At 30.8% G+C, this 21,734-nt stretch overlaps 1 protein-coding gene across 2 annotated transcripts in view; it reads left to right on the top strand.

Moving 5' to 3' along the window:
- The window catches only part of LOC148616442 (neural cell adhesion molecule 1-like), a 70,280-nt gene that overhangs the window by 4,793 nt on the left and 43,753 nt on the right, over positions 1–21,734 (top strand). Inside the window, exon 2 of one of the 2 annotated variants that reach the window (XM_088583464.1) lies at positions 14,157–14,483. The exons of the other annotated variant lie outside the window; for it this stretch is intronic. Coding sequence (XP_088439590.1) covers positions 14,157–14,483 — 327 coding nt within the window. The remainder of the gene's footprint in view (positions 1–14,156; positions 14,484–21,734) is intronic. 2 annotated transcript variants of the gene reach the window in all.

Raw genomic sequence — 21,734 nt, 5'->3', positions numbered from 1 at the left:
TTTGTTTCACTAACTATTTATTACAAGTAACATACATGTAAGTAAGATTAGAACAGGTTACTTTTCACCTGTCATTGTTAAAGCAACATCCCCTCATCACCAGATATATCATAAAAAAGTGGTTTGAAGTGATGAGTTTAAAACAATAAATCTAAGTCATTTTATTTACCAGACAAAAACTTTCTAAATAAAGAAAATGGAAAACTTGCTAAGGATATTGCTTTAGGACTTCCTCCATGTATGATTTTAGCTACCTGCTGATTTATAATGATGTTCGGACCCCCATTTCAAAATCTCTGGATCAATCACTGAATGTTGATTTATCTATGAGCAATTAATGTCACATTGTAGAGTAGAAAACAAATTAGATACATTTATTACTATATTACAAATATCATAATTTCATGTACGAAATCTTTAATTGATACTGTACTGCATATGCCAGTAACTATAGTTAGAGAATATGCACATGTGTTTTTGTAGTGTTCAGTGTAAATTTCTTGTTCACAGACATACAAATGTAAAATGCAAATTTTGCTAGGAAATATGACTACACTGTTCAACACTAGCAAAATAAAAACAGTATTCCTATCACAAGTTTTGAAAATTTTAAATAACTGTGTATATACAAAGTATATGAATAAATAATGGATGCCTTTAACACTTACCTAGTACATTGTACATGTAAGAATGTCCATAAAAATCAGCTCTTCGAAAAAGTCTACTTTTGGTAGTCTAGATAATTCCAACAAATTTTCAATGCACTTTCATGGACATAGAATTTACAGCATAACTGTGTCTTTCTTGTGTCATGAAAATCCTGTTTCTTACTTGTTGATCTGCATTCTAAATAAATATATCCGGTATATCTTGATAATGTATTGGAAAAGAACCATGCTGATAATCAGTTGTGACTTATATGGATTTAATACACATGTACATTGTGTTACTATTTCTTTAAATTCCATGCTGAATAGTACATGCCAAAATCTGTATCACATGCAGTATCAACAGGAGACTCCTATATCAACTCAAGTGTCACTGGCCCGCGGGGTGATATACGTCCAGAGTTGATACTACAAACAGATTTTCATGTCAGGTCCATTTTTCTTATATTTTATCTATACAAAATGTACTTCAATTGTGTTTTTGCAAGGTGTGATATATGATATGCAATATATGTCTAGGGATGTGATATAGGGTATGCCATATAGGTCTATGGGTGTGATATACAGTATGTGATATAGTTCTAGGCGTGTGATATAAGGCATGCAATATATGTCTGTTGGTGTGATATATAGGGTACTTGAAATGGGTTTAGGGGTGTGATATACGTTTTGCAATATACTGGTAGGTTTAGGGTGTGCGATATAAGTCTAGGGGTGTGATATACAGTATGAGATACATGTGTGTCTATGGTTGTCATATACAGTATGTGATACAGGTCTAGGGGTGTGATATAGGGTATGTGATATAGGTCTGTGGGCATGATAAAGGGTATGGGATAAAAGTCTATGGTCGGTGTGGAAGTTTGTATTTTAGGAACATGTACAAGTGTATGTGTAATGTCATAACTCATGTATCCACTCGCGTCCTAAGGACATTACTTTATTTCACTGGATACCTCTTCTTTTTGATAGTTCAAGATTACCTACTGAATGTGATGAATATGCCACATGACCTCCTTTCCTTCTTACCGTTGAAACAGAGACATTGTTTATATCTCTGTTTTGAAATGATTATAATTTAACAATTCCGTTTATTTCTGTTATAAATACTTCATTGTGTGCTACATGTATGTACATGTGTGTTTACCATTTTTTTATTTATGTACACCTGCATGTAGTAATTAACATGTATTTACACAGTGCTTGCATTTTATGTACGGAAGTTAAATTCCTGGGATCAAATTAATCACACGTGAAATTTTCCAATAAAAAGGAGGGATGTCAACCCTGTGCACCCTCCCCTGGATCCGCCACTGTAATCTATACTTACTATACAAAAAGTGTACATTGCAGCTCCGAAAATCCGTCATTAGAAGCTCTCGACATCTTCATTTAAACGGTCAGATCGAGAGGAAAAAAATGTCAAATTTGAGCTTTTCTCCCTGCGATTGCGAATGTTCGTGTCAATTTGACAAAATAGTCCAGCTCTCTGCCGTCAAAACAACACAGAAAATGTCACCGATTTTATGAAAATCCATAATTTGCAATATTTGTCCTCATATTTTGGGAAAGCAGATATAATGTTATACTTATTTGTTATAAAAGTTGTACTAATATTATGACTACCGTTGTTAAGTTAAAAAAAAAAAACAAACAAAAAAAAAAAAACCTTTGTAGTAATAATGTCTTGATACTTTAAATTAAACCATCTTCTTTTTAACAGAGAACAATTCATCCATATCTATTTATCTGCAAATCTAAGAAAAAGAGTAGACATTTATTTTAATACTTTACAAAAACTATCCAAAATATTGTTTTTTTTTACATTGTTGTATATCAATATCTGCATTTGTTGATTGAGTGTATGTTGTTACTTGTATATCTATAATCATACAGTAAATCTTAGTGTGTAATTCAAACTCACTGTCTATTGAATATTCTAACTAAAACATCATCTTACATGACCATGGCTATAAAACATTTGTTTTAAAGAACAGTGCATGTGCAATGTATTTTAACTTACATGCACATGCATGTATGTGTACAATATCATAATAAAATGGGCTTAGAAAAAAATTATTACAACCTTAATTATATTTCTTTAACTATTTTCCACTTATGCTAAAGCTCAAATGTTGAAAATCATATTTTACCGTTTACAACGGAGAAATAATACTGAAGGAGAATCTTGAGTAATACAAATACAAATACATGAACAATATATACAAAACCTGAAATATAATCAACAGGTTTGTCAGGTAATATCGAATGAAAAAACATCTAGTTTGATATAAAAATTCTTTGATATTTTATATATATTCCGAATACAAATCACAGATACTTAACTTATGGAATACCAGTTTGATATTCAACTTGATAATCAAATCCGTTCTTTATTAAATACATTAGCCGAAAACAAATTTAAAAAAAAATATCACCCCTCCCCAACACCCAAATAAAAAATCCTGTTTGATATACAATCAGTGCAGTAAAGTACTCGGGAACGAATATCGAACAGAATAAATTCCTTTTTGGATCGTTATGGTGTATCCATCTGCACCATGAACACTTATTTGTTCAACTTGTCATACTTTTCCTTTCTTTTCGTCTACCACGGACTTGACTTTTTATGAGCAATTCACCGGGTATTTCTAGAAAAGCAGAGGACGCTTACCCTACCGGTACTTCTGGTCCATGTTCCCAGTTTTAGCGGAGTTCGAGTTGCTAATTTACTTTTGTTACCTTGTATTTATTATTTTGGTTATTTTGTGCTTTTTGTTGTTTTTATCTGTTTTCCATGTCTCTGGATTGCATTTTTTTTATATTTCCGCTACCATCTTTGTTCCCTTGATAATATATATTCCGGCAACAAACGTAAAACAATTAAATACTAGTTTTATATTAAGTTTGATATTCAAATGCATTCTATTAGTTTACAACAATTTTATTTGTTAACTTTCCAAAAGGGATAGGACACAAGTTTTACCAACTTATGAAGTTTTTCCCCAATAGTAATATACAATACATAAATAAGAACATTGCGGGCATGCATTAAATCATTATGAATATTAAGTTTCAGTAATATATAAACAAAACTGAAGAGAAACATAAAGTGGACGGATGGATGTGCTTTTCTTGTCCTACACTGATTTTACTTCCATAATATTAGGTCAGAAATATTTTTGACTTTTTAATAAATATGAAGACACTAAGTATATTTTCTTCGTACGTTAGATCAGTACTGGCCCTGGTAAGCAAGGAAACATCCATTTTTTAAAGGAATTAAGCTTAAACTCTCGAATAGTATAATACAGCTTAGTGGTGTGATACAGGTCTTAAGAATCACTTATAATGCATATAATATGCATTCTATAGTCATTAAACAACCGTTAAACGCATGTCGAATAGACAGAAAAGTCCAGTTTGATATTCAAATCCTGTCAAAATTAAATATGCAACCCAGATTCGAATGTGAAACAAATATCGAATTGAACCATTTTCCAGTTTTATAATAAATCTAATATTTAAATAGGTTTTATGCTTAATATATAACCTGGAAACGAATGACAAATATCTATCAAGCACAAACAAATTCCTTATTGATGTTCAAATTCATTCTATATTCAAGATATAACCCCGAAAAAATGTCAAATGAATATCAAACAGAATAAAATCCAGTTTTATATCGAATTTGATATTATATTCCGTTCTTTCTGATATGATGTCTTCATATCGTTAAACAGTATATGTCGGCACAACCCCACATTTAGCACTTGCGCACTGTCTCCTTTCTTTCGCTGTCGCTTCGAGATGACATAAACATACAAATTTAACTTCTATACGGGGGAGGTTAAACGGAATTATTTTGGCTACGCCTAGGGAAATTTTGTCACAACATTACTGTATTTGTCATTTTAGAAAAAAAATAATTTCTTTCAAGGGTAGATTTATACTCATTGTAACATGGGTTTGGCATTTATATTCTCATTTAATACCTCGCACTCGCTCGGTGTTAAAGAATCGAATATAAATGCCGTACCCATGCTAAAATGAGTAAAAATCTACCCCATCCATGAATTATTTAAAAAAAAATATTATAGATAACCCGGAAACAAATACAAAACGAATATTGCACCCCAATAAAATGCTTTTTTTATTCAATTTGATAGTTAAATCCCTTCTATATTCAATATATAACCCAGAATACCAACGTCAAACAAATATTGAACTTAAAAAAAATTCCAGTCAAATATTCAAATCTGTTTTATATCAGTTTGATATTCAATTTAATATTCAAATTTGTTCTATATTCATTATAACACCAGAGAAACGAATGTCAAAGGAATATCGAACAGCAAAGAAAAAAGTTTGATATTCATTTGATATACCTTAAGAATTTGCTTCCTTTATGTAATCAGAAATCAATATCAAATGGTAAAATTTTACTTTTTGATATTCCGTGATATCATTTATTTAAATTAGAATATAAGTTTTTTTTTTTTTGTATATGCATGATAAATGATTGTTTAGACCTGCATCACACCACAAAATCTATATCGTATACCTATATCGCACCCCTACTCGAAACATATTTAAAATATAGTTAAATCATAATAAACATGACATGCCAAAATCTGTTTCAGGCATGGTATCAAACGTCGACTCATATAACTCTGCGGGCTGTCTGCATATAGGTGATGTAGGAATCTAAGGTTGATGTAGCATGTGATACATATTTTGCCAAGTAGTGTTCAGAATATAGATTAAATACTTAATCTTGGTGAAACTTAGTCGGTTTTTTCATAAACATTTTTTTTACTTTAAATAAAAACAAAAAAAAATTATATCGGCAACATATTTTTCTTTGACTATAAAAATATGTTAAAACTTTAAATATCGAACAACAAACGATATTTTCCATTTTTTAAAATGAATTATTTTCAGTTTCTGCATGTGAAAATATATGTGAAAGTATTTTTTATAAGAAACAATTCCAACATTAACAGCGAAATATATTGCAAAAGTGTTGAATTATACTCGATAATTCATACACTATACACCATGCTACTTAATTACAACAAACACTAAGGTACACGCAAACCTTACCATTTTCGTGAGTCGTAGATTTCAGCTCCTAAATAATGAACATTAATAGCTTAAATTTTGGCGTATAAATGTTAGATGTTGACATTTTATTTCTGAATGAACTTGTTTTATCAATACAAATTTCAGTAAGAAGAAACCGTTCTGCTGTTGCTAGGCATTTGGATTATGTAATGTAAAGTTATTTCTAGTGTTGTTTAGAAAGCATCCTGCCTCACATAGTTTGCCAAAAGTCTAAAATATACTTCCAACAAATTAAGAGAGTTGTTAGAAGTGATTTGGATAGCAATGGTGACAATATACACACACACACACACACACACACACACACACACACACACACATATATATATATATATATATATATATATATATATATATATATATATATATATATATATATGTTTGTTCTCCTGTCTTCTCCTACCAGTTATTTTTTTGTAATTACACAGCCCTGTAAACACTTAGATATGTATCAAATCCTTTAAATTGTTCAAAATTGAAATATGCAGTTCAAAAACAAAGTTAAAACTATTTACAGTACCTTGATCCGGTATGTTCAATTATTTTTGTTTTGTTTTTAATCAGACAACCGTTTACCTATCATATCTAAACAAATGTAATAAAAATGTATAAGTGCGATGCTCGGTTGTAGACTGCATAATTTATATCATTATTACGTTCTCTCAACACAATGTTTGTGGACTCAAAAGCATGTGCTATACACAAGCATCCCCACAACGTCAGATTTGTATTAAAGTTGTCTCAAGATCATAAAATGACAATAAAAATGTCGGTTCATATTGCTAATTTTGTTTGTTTGTTTGTTTGTTTGTTTTTTTTTGTTTGTTTGTTTTTTTTCTCCATTTTATTAGTTGATTGGTGTACAGAAAATAACCACAGAATAAGATAATAACAATGTAATATTCTATTTGTATTGAGGCACACCAGTTTTTGTCTTTCAAGCAAGTTGACACTTGTTAATCATAATGCATGTTTAAGTAAAGTTGACGAATCATGCGAATAAAATATTCATGTGCAGCACTTGATTCGGATCAAGTTTCCACATACATCACATTTGAAGTTTTTTTTTTTTTAAATTAGTCTTCTTGCCGTTTTCTGAAATTGAAAAAAAAAAAAAAAAAAAAAAAAAAAGTGTAATAAGTACATGCATTTTTCTTAAAAAAACGCATATTCATTGGCATAATTTAAAATTATTTTCGTGGGATAGACACTTAGTTAATTACATGTATTGATTTAATGTAATGAATGGGCTTGTCTTTCATAAATGAATTTGCAGATTCCAGTAAGACACAATGCCACTTAAAGATTAAAATTCTAGTTTATTTTAAATTTTTAAAAGCAAATCATAATTCATAAATTATATGATAGTGACTCATTCATTGCATTGAACAGAAAAAAAAAAAAAAAACAAAAAAAAAAAAAAACATCAAAATAGGATAGAAACAAGTATCCCAATTTGTCAAACAACGATTAAAAATGACAGTATCGTCTCACTGTGTAAAACAGATTATACATTGGTGAACAGACAGAACTCCTGCTAATAATTCATTTTTATAATTACTTCACATGTATATTATGACCATGCAGATGAAAAGATAAAACCCATTAACTTCATTTCTTAAATTACATAAATAAATACTGCCACTTTGATTAGTCATCAAGCTATTATATTAAATTCAAGTTCTAACATCTCATAATACCTCAAAAGGACAGTTCTTTGACAGATTAAGAATAGTTTTCAATACGTTATATAGCCAGCTCATCTGGCAGTTCTAGCGGAGCCGACTCTGATACTTTCGTAGAGCTGGCTCTATTTCTAGAACTTTTATCTTAGAGCCAGCTTTACTAGAAATTTCAGAGGAGCATGCTCTCTCGTAGAGCCGGTTTTGCTTTTGTTTGGAGAACTGTCAGAAGAGCCGGCTCTATGATGTTCTCTGACACTTGTAGAACGGTTCTAAGCAACACCGCCTGCACAACAAAGTCCAGCGCCTTAGACCACTTAGCGAGCTAGGCTATATAAAATATAGCTTTCGCTGGTCGGGTCATTCTTCCTCGTAGGATTAATCTAGGGCTGTAACTTAGTACACGATGTATGGTAGTACGGGGCAGTTCATCTAGGTGTATATATAAATGTCTCAGAATGTGAAGACTCTATATGCTACACTGCTCCATCGTACCAAATTAATACAGGGAAGATAATACAAACTTATAGAAGGTCTGAAAAATTCCCAACAATGTTAGAACTGTCAAATTTGCTATGCAAATGTTTGGTAGTTCCCTCCGCAGGACTTGAACTCGTACCGCTGTGACATATTTTTCGTGTCTATATAATAATACACTAGCAAGTAACATGATAGGGTTCCAACATCCCCTTAGACTTATCCTGATTAATTTCAGTAGTAGATAGAATCAGACTAGATTGAATAGTCAAAGGGATTCTGGATAATACAGAACCTTTCGAAAATAAAATATGCCTTGATCTATAAAAATGTTGAATATTGTTACCCACATTAATTTCAATGAACTATATTTGGAATATAGCTTATTTAATGGCTCTAATTTATTACTATTACCTGAAACTACAAAGTTTTATTATGACAAACTTTATAAAAAAAGATGTTAGAACATTGACATTTCATTTTATCAGAACATTTTTTTTATTTTTTGTTTTGGTGACATTTTTGGAGCAAGTGTCTTTGGACTTTCGGCATGATCTTTTAAGGTTAGAAATGTCCGTTACATAGGCTGGCAGTCTTGGGTTACGGACCAATTTTTCTGACATGCTGTAAGGTCAACACTGTGTAACAATCATTAGCAGCTTTTCTGCTACACCAGTTGCAATATTTAAATGTTGCTTCTTCACCTATTTCATTTCCCTTTTCTGTCTACAAACATTTTGTACTTTGTTCCAGAGAGAACAAAGATTCCTCTGTTATACATTTATTTTTGTGGTAGGTGACATTCATAATCAAATAATTTTTCGTGGGACGAAATTTTGAGTTCATTCATGTCAATTTATATTTTGGTTGTAATTGAAGATAAATATGTGAGCAATACTTTTGCCCAAAGAATTAAGCAAAAATATTCATCCATTTACGCCTGTCACAGTCACGTACCATAAAATATAATTCGTTTAAAACCTTTAGATAATGAAATGCACACACATCTTTTTTTTTACGGCTTAGTTTACAAAATCATGAAAACGGAAATAAAGTTATGGAAAAAAAAATGAATTTACAAGGAAATTGTCCTAAGCATATAAAATACTTTTCATCTTGATCTTTGTCATTTTCATTTTTTTCTTTATCTTTGATATTTTCAAACTAGTCCAATAGGATCAATAATCCTCCTCGTGCTAATTTAAAAAACAGGACTCGAAGTCGTACATCTATGACATCTATGGCAACATCGCCTGCACTAGGTGAAGAGCCTTAAACCGAGAGATATTCTATTTCTATTCTAATTATATCTTTCGTTTGCCGGGTCTTTCCTCTTCGTAGGATTAATCTATGGTCCAAACTTAGAACACAATGTATGGTGGTACAGGAAAGCTCATCTAGATGCTATTATGCAGGATAGAGGATCAAATTAACGACACATGTGACAACAAATCAATATTATACAAACGTCTAAATGTGATAACTATTCACTACATTGTTCCATCGGGTCATAATTGATACAGGCAAGATGAAGTACATGTAAGCATGTAAGCCCAACGACGTTAGAACTGTCAAATTTGCAAACAATGACTTATTTAATTACCTTGTGTTATTGCGATAACTCAAAATGTGTTCGCAATCCTGATTTATTGAAACAAAACTTAAAACAAATATATTCAAATTTTGTGTTTTATGCTTCAGTTTGTTTGCGTTCTATTGAGATAAAAAGCAAAAATAACTGTAAAAACTGTAGAAATCTTTAATTTTCATAATAGAAGACGTGAAAATGTATCGTCAAATTTTAAAAGTTCACTCGAATTAAGTTTGAAAAAGAATTTGAAATAGATGCATTCCTGGTGAGTAATCCAAGATTTTTGGGCTTATTAATGGGACGCACTATTTATATTTCTTTTTTATTTAATTAATTTGAGATAAATACTGTAACCTGATTGGTAAAAATAGTTTTGTTATATCTCAATGGATAAAAAAATATTGACACGCCCCTATTCAGTTTAATTTAGAGCTACTTTTCTCATGCTGAAAGATAAAAATATGCTTTAAAATTAAATTTTAAGAATTGGCTATAATAAAAATTTTGTCTATTTCAATAAATAATATAAATTTTCCATATGTATATATTTTATAAACAATATGCACATGGAACATTTCTGTTATTTTTTTATTACTGCCAATTCTTAAATAAACTTTATCATCTAATTGTTCATTAATATGCATTCTTATTTGACAGTTTAACAAAAAGTGTAAATTATCTTCAACATTAATGTTATATAATTTACTTATTCTCTGTGGAACTGAAATAGTTATATTTGTTATACCTTTTTCTAATTTTATGTACTAATTTTATATTTAATAATTATTTGTCTCTGCGAAATATTACCCGATTGTAAATAAGGTTCAAAATTGTTTTTAAAGTCTACATATCCCCAGTTTATTACCACTATTTGGAAGTTTTCCACTATTTGGCAGAATGTCTTGAATTGTTTTGCTATTGGTTAGTCCTTGATGATTGTCTATGAGACGATGTTTCTAGACTTGTAGTTTTACTCGTCCCTAGAGTTGATTCTGCTTGATGTCTTTTGGTAATTTTGGTAATGTTTGGTCTTTACCTCGGACATCATTGAATCACCTACAGAGTAATGTTTTTGACCGGACCGTATGATATATACAGCCGGAACACAAAGTTAATAAAATAGCGACGCCAATTTGCAAAAGTCACGTGACAAATGATCCTAGAAAGGCGATATTTTTCACTGCCAAAACATGCACTGAAAAATCGACTTTTTACAGCTTCATCGATTACATCGGTAAAATACACTGACGTGCTGCGAATCTTTGTTCATTTTATCTTTAAAATATGCCTAACCTCTTTATATTACACACATAAAAAGTAATAAATACTAGTATAATTTTAAATACATCTCTAAACAAAAACATGTAAGAATACATTTTTTTTTCGGAAATTCACTGCCATTAAATCAATTTGGTACATATGGGACTGTAATGAGTTCTACTTACCAATTAAACCAATGCAAAGAACCATACAAACTATGATAAGACAAAATCGTTGCTAGTTTCATGGTAGCTTTAAACCTTCGTGAAATACTGGTATGGTTGTCAAATTCATTCCAGAATTAAGGAACACAGACAAAAGTAATTATATTCCTTATTAATTTTGTCAGGGGACAAGTTATCAGGAAAAGAACTGTCAGTAATAAGTACAAAATGTATTTAATGCCTGTCTATGGCTACATGTACTTAAAGGAAAAATAGAACACCCTCCCTTGCTTCAAAGATATCATCATACCATTCCATATGTCTAAGATTTTAATCATTGTCATAATAAAAAAAATATTGCAAAATACATGTACAGTGCATGTATTTGAAATAATATTTATTGAAAAGGTAAGAATATGAATATCTTTAGTTCTACTGATTTGTTGCTGAAATGATGTTAGGGTTCATTATGATAGATTTGACACATTTTCAAAACTGGGCAAATAAATATGTTTTCTGTCTATTAAAATAAAAACAAAAAACTAAATTTTGACATTAAGAATTGGCGAACCATCATCTTAGAAATATATAAACTTTAAAAAGTAGTATAAATTATTACAGGTGTTAATTTTTCTTTCACAAGTGATTTAAAAAAAAATTGCTTCCTTTAATATAGTTAGTGAAGGTACTTTGTTTTTTTTTTGTTTGTTTTTTTTTTGTAAATTTTATTTTAAGATGTAAAATATTACACTTCATGTATTTCTTTATTAAAACAATACGACCTATCCTATTCAAAATAAAATTGTTTTTTGTCATAATTTGTAGGATTTAAAGCAAACAAATGTACCAGCATATCACCTTACTTTTTAGAACAGGAATTATAATTTGCATAACCAGAAGGTATAACGAGCCGTATTTTCACTTGTGCATTTAATTTCATTATCAGAGGGTATCGTTTGAATATAACTTAATTTTGATGTTTAAAAAATAAATTTCACTTTTTTTTTTACCTTTGAGAATTGATAACCAATTTAATACCACAAACTCACTGATATTTGACAAAATACTGTATGTTATATTTTTGACAAATAGAGGATTGTTATAATGTATCATAAACATTTAAACTGACACGATACCAGACTTAAATAAATGGACAGAAAGAACAAAATACAGGTATATGGGTGAAGAAATATTTGACTATGTGATTCATATTTTATTCCTAAATCTTTTGAAATTAAGAATAAAAGTAACAATATATTTAAGATGCATTCAATACAAAATCAAGTGAAACAATAATTGCTCACTACATGTTAAACGCATGTACATTGTACCACTTCAATGTTGCAGAAATCAATTATTAATTAGTGAAACATTATAAAAACAAGAATATATCGTATATATATTTTTTGAAAGGCTGAAATATGTTTTTTTAATGTTTTCCTTAATATGAATGATGATTATACAGAAAACTGTTTTCCAAAGCTCTAATGAGTGAAATCGGTATTTTCATAGAATTTCATTTCTATATTAGAAAATAATAGGTGAAAGAGAATTTTTATAGATTACGGTGAGAAGATAATTATATACTGTATAATGGTTGTATTTTGTTATAGTTATCTACCCTTACATTTCAATAATTCATTATTTGTTCATTAAAAATAATGTATATGCAAGGACTTTTATAGTATATTTCAAACTCCTTGATGTATGTAAACAGAAAGAATAAAGACACTAAAATTATGGACAATTCTGACTTGGATGGGGCACCCCAGTTTGCATTAGTGATATATATATATGTATACCTAGTGTATACTGATGATAAGAATGAATGCTTATTATAAGTTTGGACAGCTATTTTCAGGCGTTCATGCTCATTGGTCCTAAGAATTCACTCCAAAAATAGATATAAACAAACATTAACCATTGTTGTCATAAATATTACTTCAAATAACTGTTTAAATTATCAAATTATTAATATTTTAAATGATTTTCTGAGGTACGATATTTAAAGCGCCCCCAATCGGAGATATATTCCCATTGTTCAGTGCAAATTGGATTTGATGTTCGGCTAATAATTGAAGCTTTGTATTTGTAACCGATCGTCTGCGTGGCAAGCTTGTCGTTCCTATCTTTTTCTTTAAGTGCTCGGTACTTAAATAGAAACTTTCGCTTGCTATGAAGGGGGTCTCCAGTTCCTTTTTGCAGGTTTATCTTACAATGCTGATTGTTGGAAAATAATGTTTAGATTTCGATATTCTGCAAACTTATGCAAATTATATGCAAATTAAGTATATTATGGTGCCGATGCTGATTGCTTATATAAATCAAAGATAGGTGGTCACATAAATAAATTAGGTGGGGAGGTGGTAAGAGGGTGGGTGGGAATGTGCGGGAAAATGGGTCCGTTGCCTGAAATGGTCATTTTTGGCAATTTTTTTGTTATTTTTCACCGGATATGGTGCTTACATTAATACAGTGTCAAAAGTGCAATTTTTCAAAAGCTTTTTCCCTCTGATGGTCGTTTAAGCAAAACATTGATCATAACATAAATGGAAGGTCAGCCTGGGTCCCAAGAGCGGTTACCCATGAGAAAAAATAAAGATTTTTTGCAATTTTTTGCTTCATATTTGCCTAAAACTGGAAGTGGTAGGTATATGGGGTTGACATCGGGGCTGTGGTGAGCGACATAATTATTCCATAGGAATGAGGTAAAGTGAATTACTATGGATCAATTCTGCTGTTGTTAGAGGTCGAAAATTGAGCCCAATCCCTAAAAAAATCACGTTTTGTAGGCTTCTTGACTCATGATTTCTTATTCAATTGCCAAGTCCCTATTTTTGATACCCTTATTTTAAAGAACATTCAATATGCTTGGATATGAAATCAAATTGTTGTCTCCAAAGGTAAAAATAAACTTGTCAAAACCTAAAAATCGAAAAACAGCCAAAGACCGTATTTATACGGTTCCCGCATGTTAAGGTTGAAAAACGGGCGTTTTACGAATGTAAATTTTTTTCGGAAAACGTTGAACTGTTCTGTCTAAAACACAATTCATTGTTTCAGAATGCCTATATGTGTACTGCTGCACAGTCCAGAATACTTTATCCATACCAATCTAATCAAAATTAAACCAATCAATTGTTTCATTCAGTTGCTGCATGTCGAATTTTACAATGTTTTATTTCAGACTGCATCATTTTCAATGCTGCACAGTCCACAACAACAGTGATCAGTTCTCAAGTGCAGCTATACTGTACCTACAGAGTACAAGGTAATGGAATAATAATGTGGACTCGTGTAATCTCAAATCCAGTGTTGCCTTTATCAGAGAGTACTATGATATATCACACTGTACCCACAGAACTGAGACAGAGACTGACTATAACTGGTGACCATTCTAATGGGGAATACAACTTGATGATATCTGATGTAAAGAAGACTGATGAAGGACAGTATAAATGTGAAGTGTATGGAGACAATACTAAAGAACAAACACATCAGCTTATAGTGATAGGTATGATATATTTGATTATAGAAGGGCCAAGTCTTTAATTGCTGGTATAAAAAATCAATATATGCTATGGGAAAAATTATTCAAAAATATATTATAATTCAAAAGATTTACCTCATATGACAAGATTTTGTAATTCATTTCAATTTTTTGAAGAATTATTTTTTCTCTCTCTTTTCACCCTCCCTTACCCTACTGCCCCCTCTGCAACATTCAGTACTTTCTCACCAATTAAAAAGTATCTCAATAAATTGTTTTATTATACAAAAATACAAATATATCAAATATTCTAATGCAAGTTGACTTACTACCTGTATGATAATGTGCCCTCATCCGAGCATATCGTGAAGGATGAGGGGTATTATCATAATGAGCATGAGGATCAATAATGGTATAATATAGCATATTAATTGAGCTGTGTCGCAAGACAAACCATATCAGTCTCGTTTAAAGAGGTCAAAATCATAAACCATGACATTGACCTTAGGCCCGTATATAGCCCTGTTCCACATGTTATCTTCACCTTTAAAGAGAGTTTATTCCAACAGTGCAAAGACAGGGTGGGAATTAATGTGACAAAAAGAAAGAACTTAACAGATATTTAAATACAGTGTATTGATATTAGTAGCAATCGAAATGCAAGACACCAGACAGTCACAACACATATGACAAACACATGAGGAGGGTATATTATACACTTCTGGAGCCTCATGCTCATTATGATATTGCCTATCTTTACATCTTTTGCTTGGGTGAGGGAACATTATCTTACATTCGCCTTCGTTAAAGAAGGGTATAATATAGCATGTTCAAAGAGTTGAAAAATTAAGTATTACATAAAATGAGTTTGCCGCCAGTAAACAAACCTTTTACTGACCAATTAAGAACCTTATAATCGAAAGATCCATATATACTCAAATGTAAAAATTGGAATTAATATTATTAAGGATGTCGAACATATAACCTTATTTATTGTATGAAAATTTATGTAATGAGTGCAAAGACCATATAATACCATATAGATAACTTAACTGCTTTACACCAAATACAAGTTCAGTACAATACTGATAAAATCAAAATAGAAATTCTTCAATTATTTTCTCAGTAATTTAAACAGGTGAACCAACATAAAAGTGTTTAAATTAATCAACCTGTTATATTACACAACAGACTTAAAGAAGCACCTTATTACTGCCGAAGATGAAAATTACAAGTCTAAACTTATAAGTCTGAAAAATACAAGTCTATACAAACTTAAAATTGAACACAGTTTTTAGACCAACATCAACTAAGATATTCTTTGTATCATGACCTAAAGCAATCACCTCACCTTATCAACACATATTACTAAGAAATAACAAACATTTGATTTTATTAGTCAGTTTATATGAAAGACATTTCACAAAAATGTGTGGCCAAGGAAATAGAAATTGATGAAAAAGTATATCAGCACTAATGGGTTTTAGTAACAATTACACATATTTATAAACATTTGCCATTAAATACATAAAATGTCAGGTCCTGTTAATAATCTACGTTATATCAATCAAACCACAAAGATTTTATAAATGTTACAGTGAGCAGTTACTATACCTCAAATCACTATATAACAGTCTCCATCCACAATCATTTTATTAGGGTGACTTCTGAACACAAAAATATTTCAACTGTCTTCAAACCTTATTCTCCACTACATAATGGGTTAAGGAAGTTTATATAATAAAACAAAATGTAACTGAAGCATCAAACCAAGAAGCAAACATTCATGTGGAGACAGTTAGAATTAAAGTCATGGTTCCATTTTCCTTGCAATCAAATGTGTTTTCATCTTTGCAGAAACGGGAACACAAGCATACCACTTTGATAGTTGAAGGCTAGAAAAGAAACCTTAGTTTACTTTATACATCATAAGCAATGAAGTGATGACTATTTACTAAATAGAAACTAGCAAAAATAATGCTGCACAAAAAAGCAGCAAGAGTAAGGTGCAGCAGATTGAAACTAAAATAGCCTTAAATTCACAGACATCAAGCAAATAAAATGAAGTGAGCATACTGCATAGTTAACATCTCAAAATGCCATGAATATGAGACATAAGATCCCATTACAATATTCTGGTTGTAAGATTCTTATTAATGCTAAATCAAAAGTACCAATAAATGCCAGAAAATATCTTAAGTATGACTTGTTGCAAATGTGTAGGAGGGAATACTAACAAGAATCAAAATAAAGGTCTGTAAACAACTGTAATGCATATAACGATGTACTATACTCGGCGTCACATAAATAACATACTGTTAAAATTTGAATAAAAATATTTTCTACGACTTTATTGACACCAACCGTCGTTTAAATTGTCTTAAATGACTTGCTCATTCGTTTAGCCAAACAGCTTCTCAAAAACAAGTCGCTTATTAGCTTAAATCATGCGTAACAAATCCTTACGGGAAAATCCCATACTAATATCCGCCATGTTGGTTTTTACGGGACGATTTGTTTACAAACGAAGTGCGTAAGTTCCCGTCGAACTCCGGTGACAATCGTCTGCTTGATCAACTTCTCGGTATTATACGTTGTTCGCGTAAAATAAATCCGAGATATCCGAAATAACGCCGAATTGCATTCTGGGTTCTTCGGTTTTTGGACAAACCATTTAAACGTAAACAACATCTCCTAGCAACCCGATCACTGTAAACATGGCCGACTTTTTACAATGTAAATATTGCCACCTAGAATTAAAATCTGACCGGAATTTAACGATTCAATGTTTAGGGAGAAGCCGTTTGGCTAAACGAATGAGCAAGTCATTTAAGACAATTTAAACGACGGTAGGTGTCAATAAAGTCTTAGAAAATATTTTTATTCAAATTTTAACAGTATGTTATTTATGTGACGCCGACTATAGTAAGCAGTACAATAAAAATAATTCCAAGGCGTAGGAGCAATTTCTTCTACCTGCTAGTGCAAGGACTGATGTGAAGTCTAGAAACACAATTAAAAACCTAAAATATTAGAAATCATTGTAGTAAAGACCAGTCTTGCTTATTAAGCTGACCAGAAAACTATGAACTATCCATTACATAGTAAGAAAGTAGAAAGTTTACATATAAACTCTTTGGCAAACATGTCATTTAGACAGTCTCGTCAGATGACAGAAAACTTCCTCAATGAGGATTTAACTTTAAACCAGATGTTTATATGTAAAAAATAAAATTATTGAAGCAATTTTCCTTATAAATTGTATTGGAGATTACCAGAATTTTTAAAAGACTCATCCAAGTGAGATCTTTAAACTTATTCAAAAACACAAAAAGTGAAATATTAATCGAAAGATAATATACAGAATCATCCAAAACTTACTAACAAAAATACTAATGAAGAACTTAATAGATAAGTATGTGTGTTTCTCATTTTAGTTTGCATGTTGACAACACGAATTCTGTATATTTATGGATATGGAAAAAAAATATCCGTTTTGTAAAATATAAGCATGAATAAGACAAATGCATAAATCAAATCTAAATGAATGGAGAAAACAATATCAACATTCTAGGATAAACCAAAGTTCTTAGAATATTTCTAGAATCTTAAGTCTGAGCCAAGCAACCATTGCTCGTACTAGTTAGAATTATAAATTCCAACAATTTTCTTTCCCAATTAAGTTGAAATATACTAGCCTGAACTAATCTCACTGAACTCAAGCATACAAGGTTATTGGCTTTAAGCACACACTGAGGTACATTCAAGTGTTCACAAGTACATAGCATAGCCTGGAACAGTTTCAGACTGATAGTATAAAAAAACATTGACTTACCCTATAACAACATTTCAAAATATATTGTACAACAGATAAACCTCAAATTGGTTTGTAAAAATTCATTGATTGATTAAATATGATTAACTGTATTTGGGGTTTAGTAAAGCGTCTCTATGAAAAGATGTTTTGATAAATGCACATGTATTATTAACTCTAAAGAGCTAAACCATAACTTATCACATACTAAAAATTACACAGTTAAATAGGTCAAGGGACATGCAAAAGCAAAATTTAGTGCCAAAAGGCCCATTAATGATGCTTGTAAATATAGAAATGATGGCTAATTTCTAAAAAGAAATCTTCAAATTGAATATTTTCAAAACTTGAGACTTTAGTTAAACACCTACAGCAGTTTCATTCATATGATTGTTTAATACAATTTAACAGTAAATTGAAGTTTGAAGTTTTTCTCTATTGATCCTACAATTGCATATGTAAATATGTATAATATAATTCATGCAAATAACTACTGAGCAACCAAAATCTAGGTTAATATAATGAAAATCGGTATAATTGCAAATAATCTAGATCTTCCGGGCACTAAAACATCAGAAAGTGAATTTGTTAATTATCATATTGTGTTTGGACTCGTCCAATGGAACAATGTCACAAACATATTACTGACATAATTTAAAATGATGGGATATACATCTGTAAAATATCCTGTCTAAAAATAAGAGAAAAAAAAAAGAAAAAAAAAAGGAAAAAAAATGAAAAGAAACAGAAATGGGACAAGAAACCCTCCAAAAAAATGGAGAAATAGATTGCAGAGAAGGAAACCTGCCCTATATACTGGGTTGCGAACATATAATTGCTTCAAAATAGAGGAATTCAAAATGGCAATTGCAAATTCTTGATTATTGTAGTTTCAACAACTATAACAAAGTAAAATATATATACGTTTTTTTTATGCCAACAACATCTTATTAATCATTCCTAACGAACAATTTGGAAAGGTTATTCTATCGGCCTTTAACAGTTCGAAAACTAGAACAAATTATGTATTATATTTATAGACCTCACAACAAAGTCATTGCAAAAGCTATACTACGTGTAGCAATAGATGGATGCATTTCCATCCCTCGGCGGGTGTTTCTAGAAACGCAGAGGACGTTACCCTACCGGTGCACCTGGTCCATGCTCCCAGTGTTTAGTGGAGTCTGAGTTGCTCATTTACTTTAGTTACATTATGTTCTTTCTTGTGTATGTCTGTTTTCCATGTCTGGTCTTTGTCCCTGGATTACATTCTTTTGGTTACCGCTAAAACCTTGGTTCACTTGATTACTCTTAAAACTACAATTAGATTTATAGAAACTTCTAGACTTCAATTCCGAGTTGCTTATTTACTTGTGTTACTTTGTATGTATGATTTTAGTTACTTTATGTTCTTTGTTCTGTATTTCAGTTTTTCATGTCTGGTCTTTGTCCCTGGGTTACATTCGTTTGATTACCACTATAACCTTGGTTCCCCTGATTACTCTTTCAAATTAATGCAATAACATAATATTAAAGTCCTAGACTACGTCTAGAAAAAAGTGAATGTTCTTTAAGTGAACATGCTAAATTTCAATACACAATACAATAAATGCAAAATTTAAAACAAAGAAAAACAATTATCAAATGTGAACGGCGTTCACCAGCAATAGCTTGCCTTGCGTCTCAATTTAAAAAATGAAGATAACACGTGGAACAGGGCTTTTATACGGGCCTAAGGTCAATGTTATGGTTTATGATTTTGACCTCTTTAAACGAGACTGACATGGTTTGTCTTGCGACACAGCTCAATTAATATATTATATTATACCCTTCTTAAACAACGGCGAATGTAAGATAATATATACAATAAATGGTCACAGCAAATTAGGAAAAATATCTTTTATAGGGGACAATGATTGTAATATATCATTTTATCTATTGTGCTTGTTCTCAACAAAGATCTCTAAACTAATTATTTGAAAGCTTCCTTTTTAAATCCTGTTATGTGGGTACTTGTCCTCCAATTTACATTTAAAAATAAAATTTTTGGCAATTACCAAAAGTAAATTCAATAAACTACTTCTTTGCTGAACTCCAAGGAAAAACACTTGCAAATCAACATTCTTTTGGCAATCAAAGAATGTTTTAAGGAAATATTTAGTAACTGAACATTAAAAAAATAAATGGCCAACAGATGCGATCTCGTTTTTACAAACAAATACTATGACAGTACATAAATAATTATCTTTCAAATGAATCTTGTACAAAAAGTAAATAGTTGGAATAACTCTATGTAAAATACGATATTGAAAATTAAACAAGTAAGTGTTAACACAACATTTTTTGTTCATAATAAAATAATTTGACTTGTCTGATATTTCAGTCTGGAGCTCATTCTCTGAATTGTTCGAATGTAAACAAGATTTTTCTATCAAAATCAAAGACGTCATCAACATACTGAATACCAGCATTTTAAGTAAACTCTTCTAATGGTACAACATTTAATATATCTAACGACAAACAGTCTTTCAGATTAAATTTCAAGACAGGTCTAGAATCACCAAGAGCATAATGAAAGTACATCTTTCAAGAACAGATTCTTAACATCTTAGCCATTTCTAACGCTTCATCTTCACATAACAAGAATGCTCTAAACTCACCTAATTGTTCAAAGTAATCTTAAGTATTTCTTGCCAGCCCCTCAGCCCATATTTTGCCCAAAATCTTCTCACCCATCCCATTTTAGGTATGTAAAAAATGATTGTAGATGGACCATTCTTAGTCTTCCTTTAATAAAGCCTGCAATCAGTGTGTTATGCTTGAATTTCTCAGTTTTACCATCCCAAATGAAGGCATAAAAAGTTTATCTAAGTAATTTAGAAGTTGTTGATTTGCATTCGGAAGTGAAGTAAACAAATGTATAAGGTTGGGAAAAACAAAATTTTAACAACAGCTATCTTCCCTTGAAGCGTTATTTTTCTATGCTGCCAGCTCTCCAATAGTTTTGATATTTCAAGCATCTTTCTCGTAAAGTTCAAATTTCCCATTGAGGAAAGATCTAAAGAAAAATCAATTCCTAAATATCTAAATTTAGAAGAAGACCAATCAAGAGCTGTATCTGGACATAGAATCTGATCAGAAAAGTACTTACTTCCAACCAACAGCACTCTCTTTTTGAAATATTCATCTTTAATCCTGCAACCTTATGAAATTCATCAAAACATTTAAAGCTTCTTTAAAGGAAGATTCTTTACCATCTAACATTAGAAATGTGTCATCTGCATATTTACTAACTGTGCGGGCATTATTGGGTATATTAACCCTTTAATATTAGGACTAGCTTTCAGTTCCATAGGTAAAAGCTCGACCCCAATTATGAACAAGTAAGGAGATAAAGTGTCCCTTTGTCGGCAACCTCTGTTCAAACAGAAAATTTAGGATAGACGCCATTATTTATAACA

This window comes from Perna viridis, chromosome 5 (assembly GCF_037379345.1).
Source record: "Perna viridis isolate PV_CMFRI_1.1 ecotype Kerala chromosome 5, ASM3737934v1, whole genome shotgun sequence".
NCBI classification, from domain to species: domain Eukaryota; kingdom Metazoa; phylum Mollusca; class Bivalvia; order Mytilida; family Mytilidae; genus Perna; species Perna viridis.
This window is presented reverse-complemented; position numbering and strand designations above follow the sequence as displayed.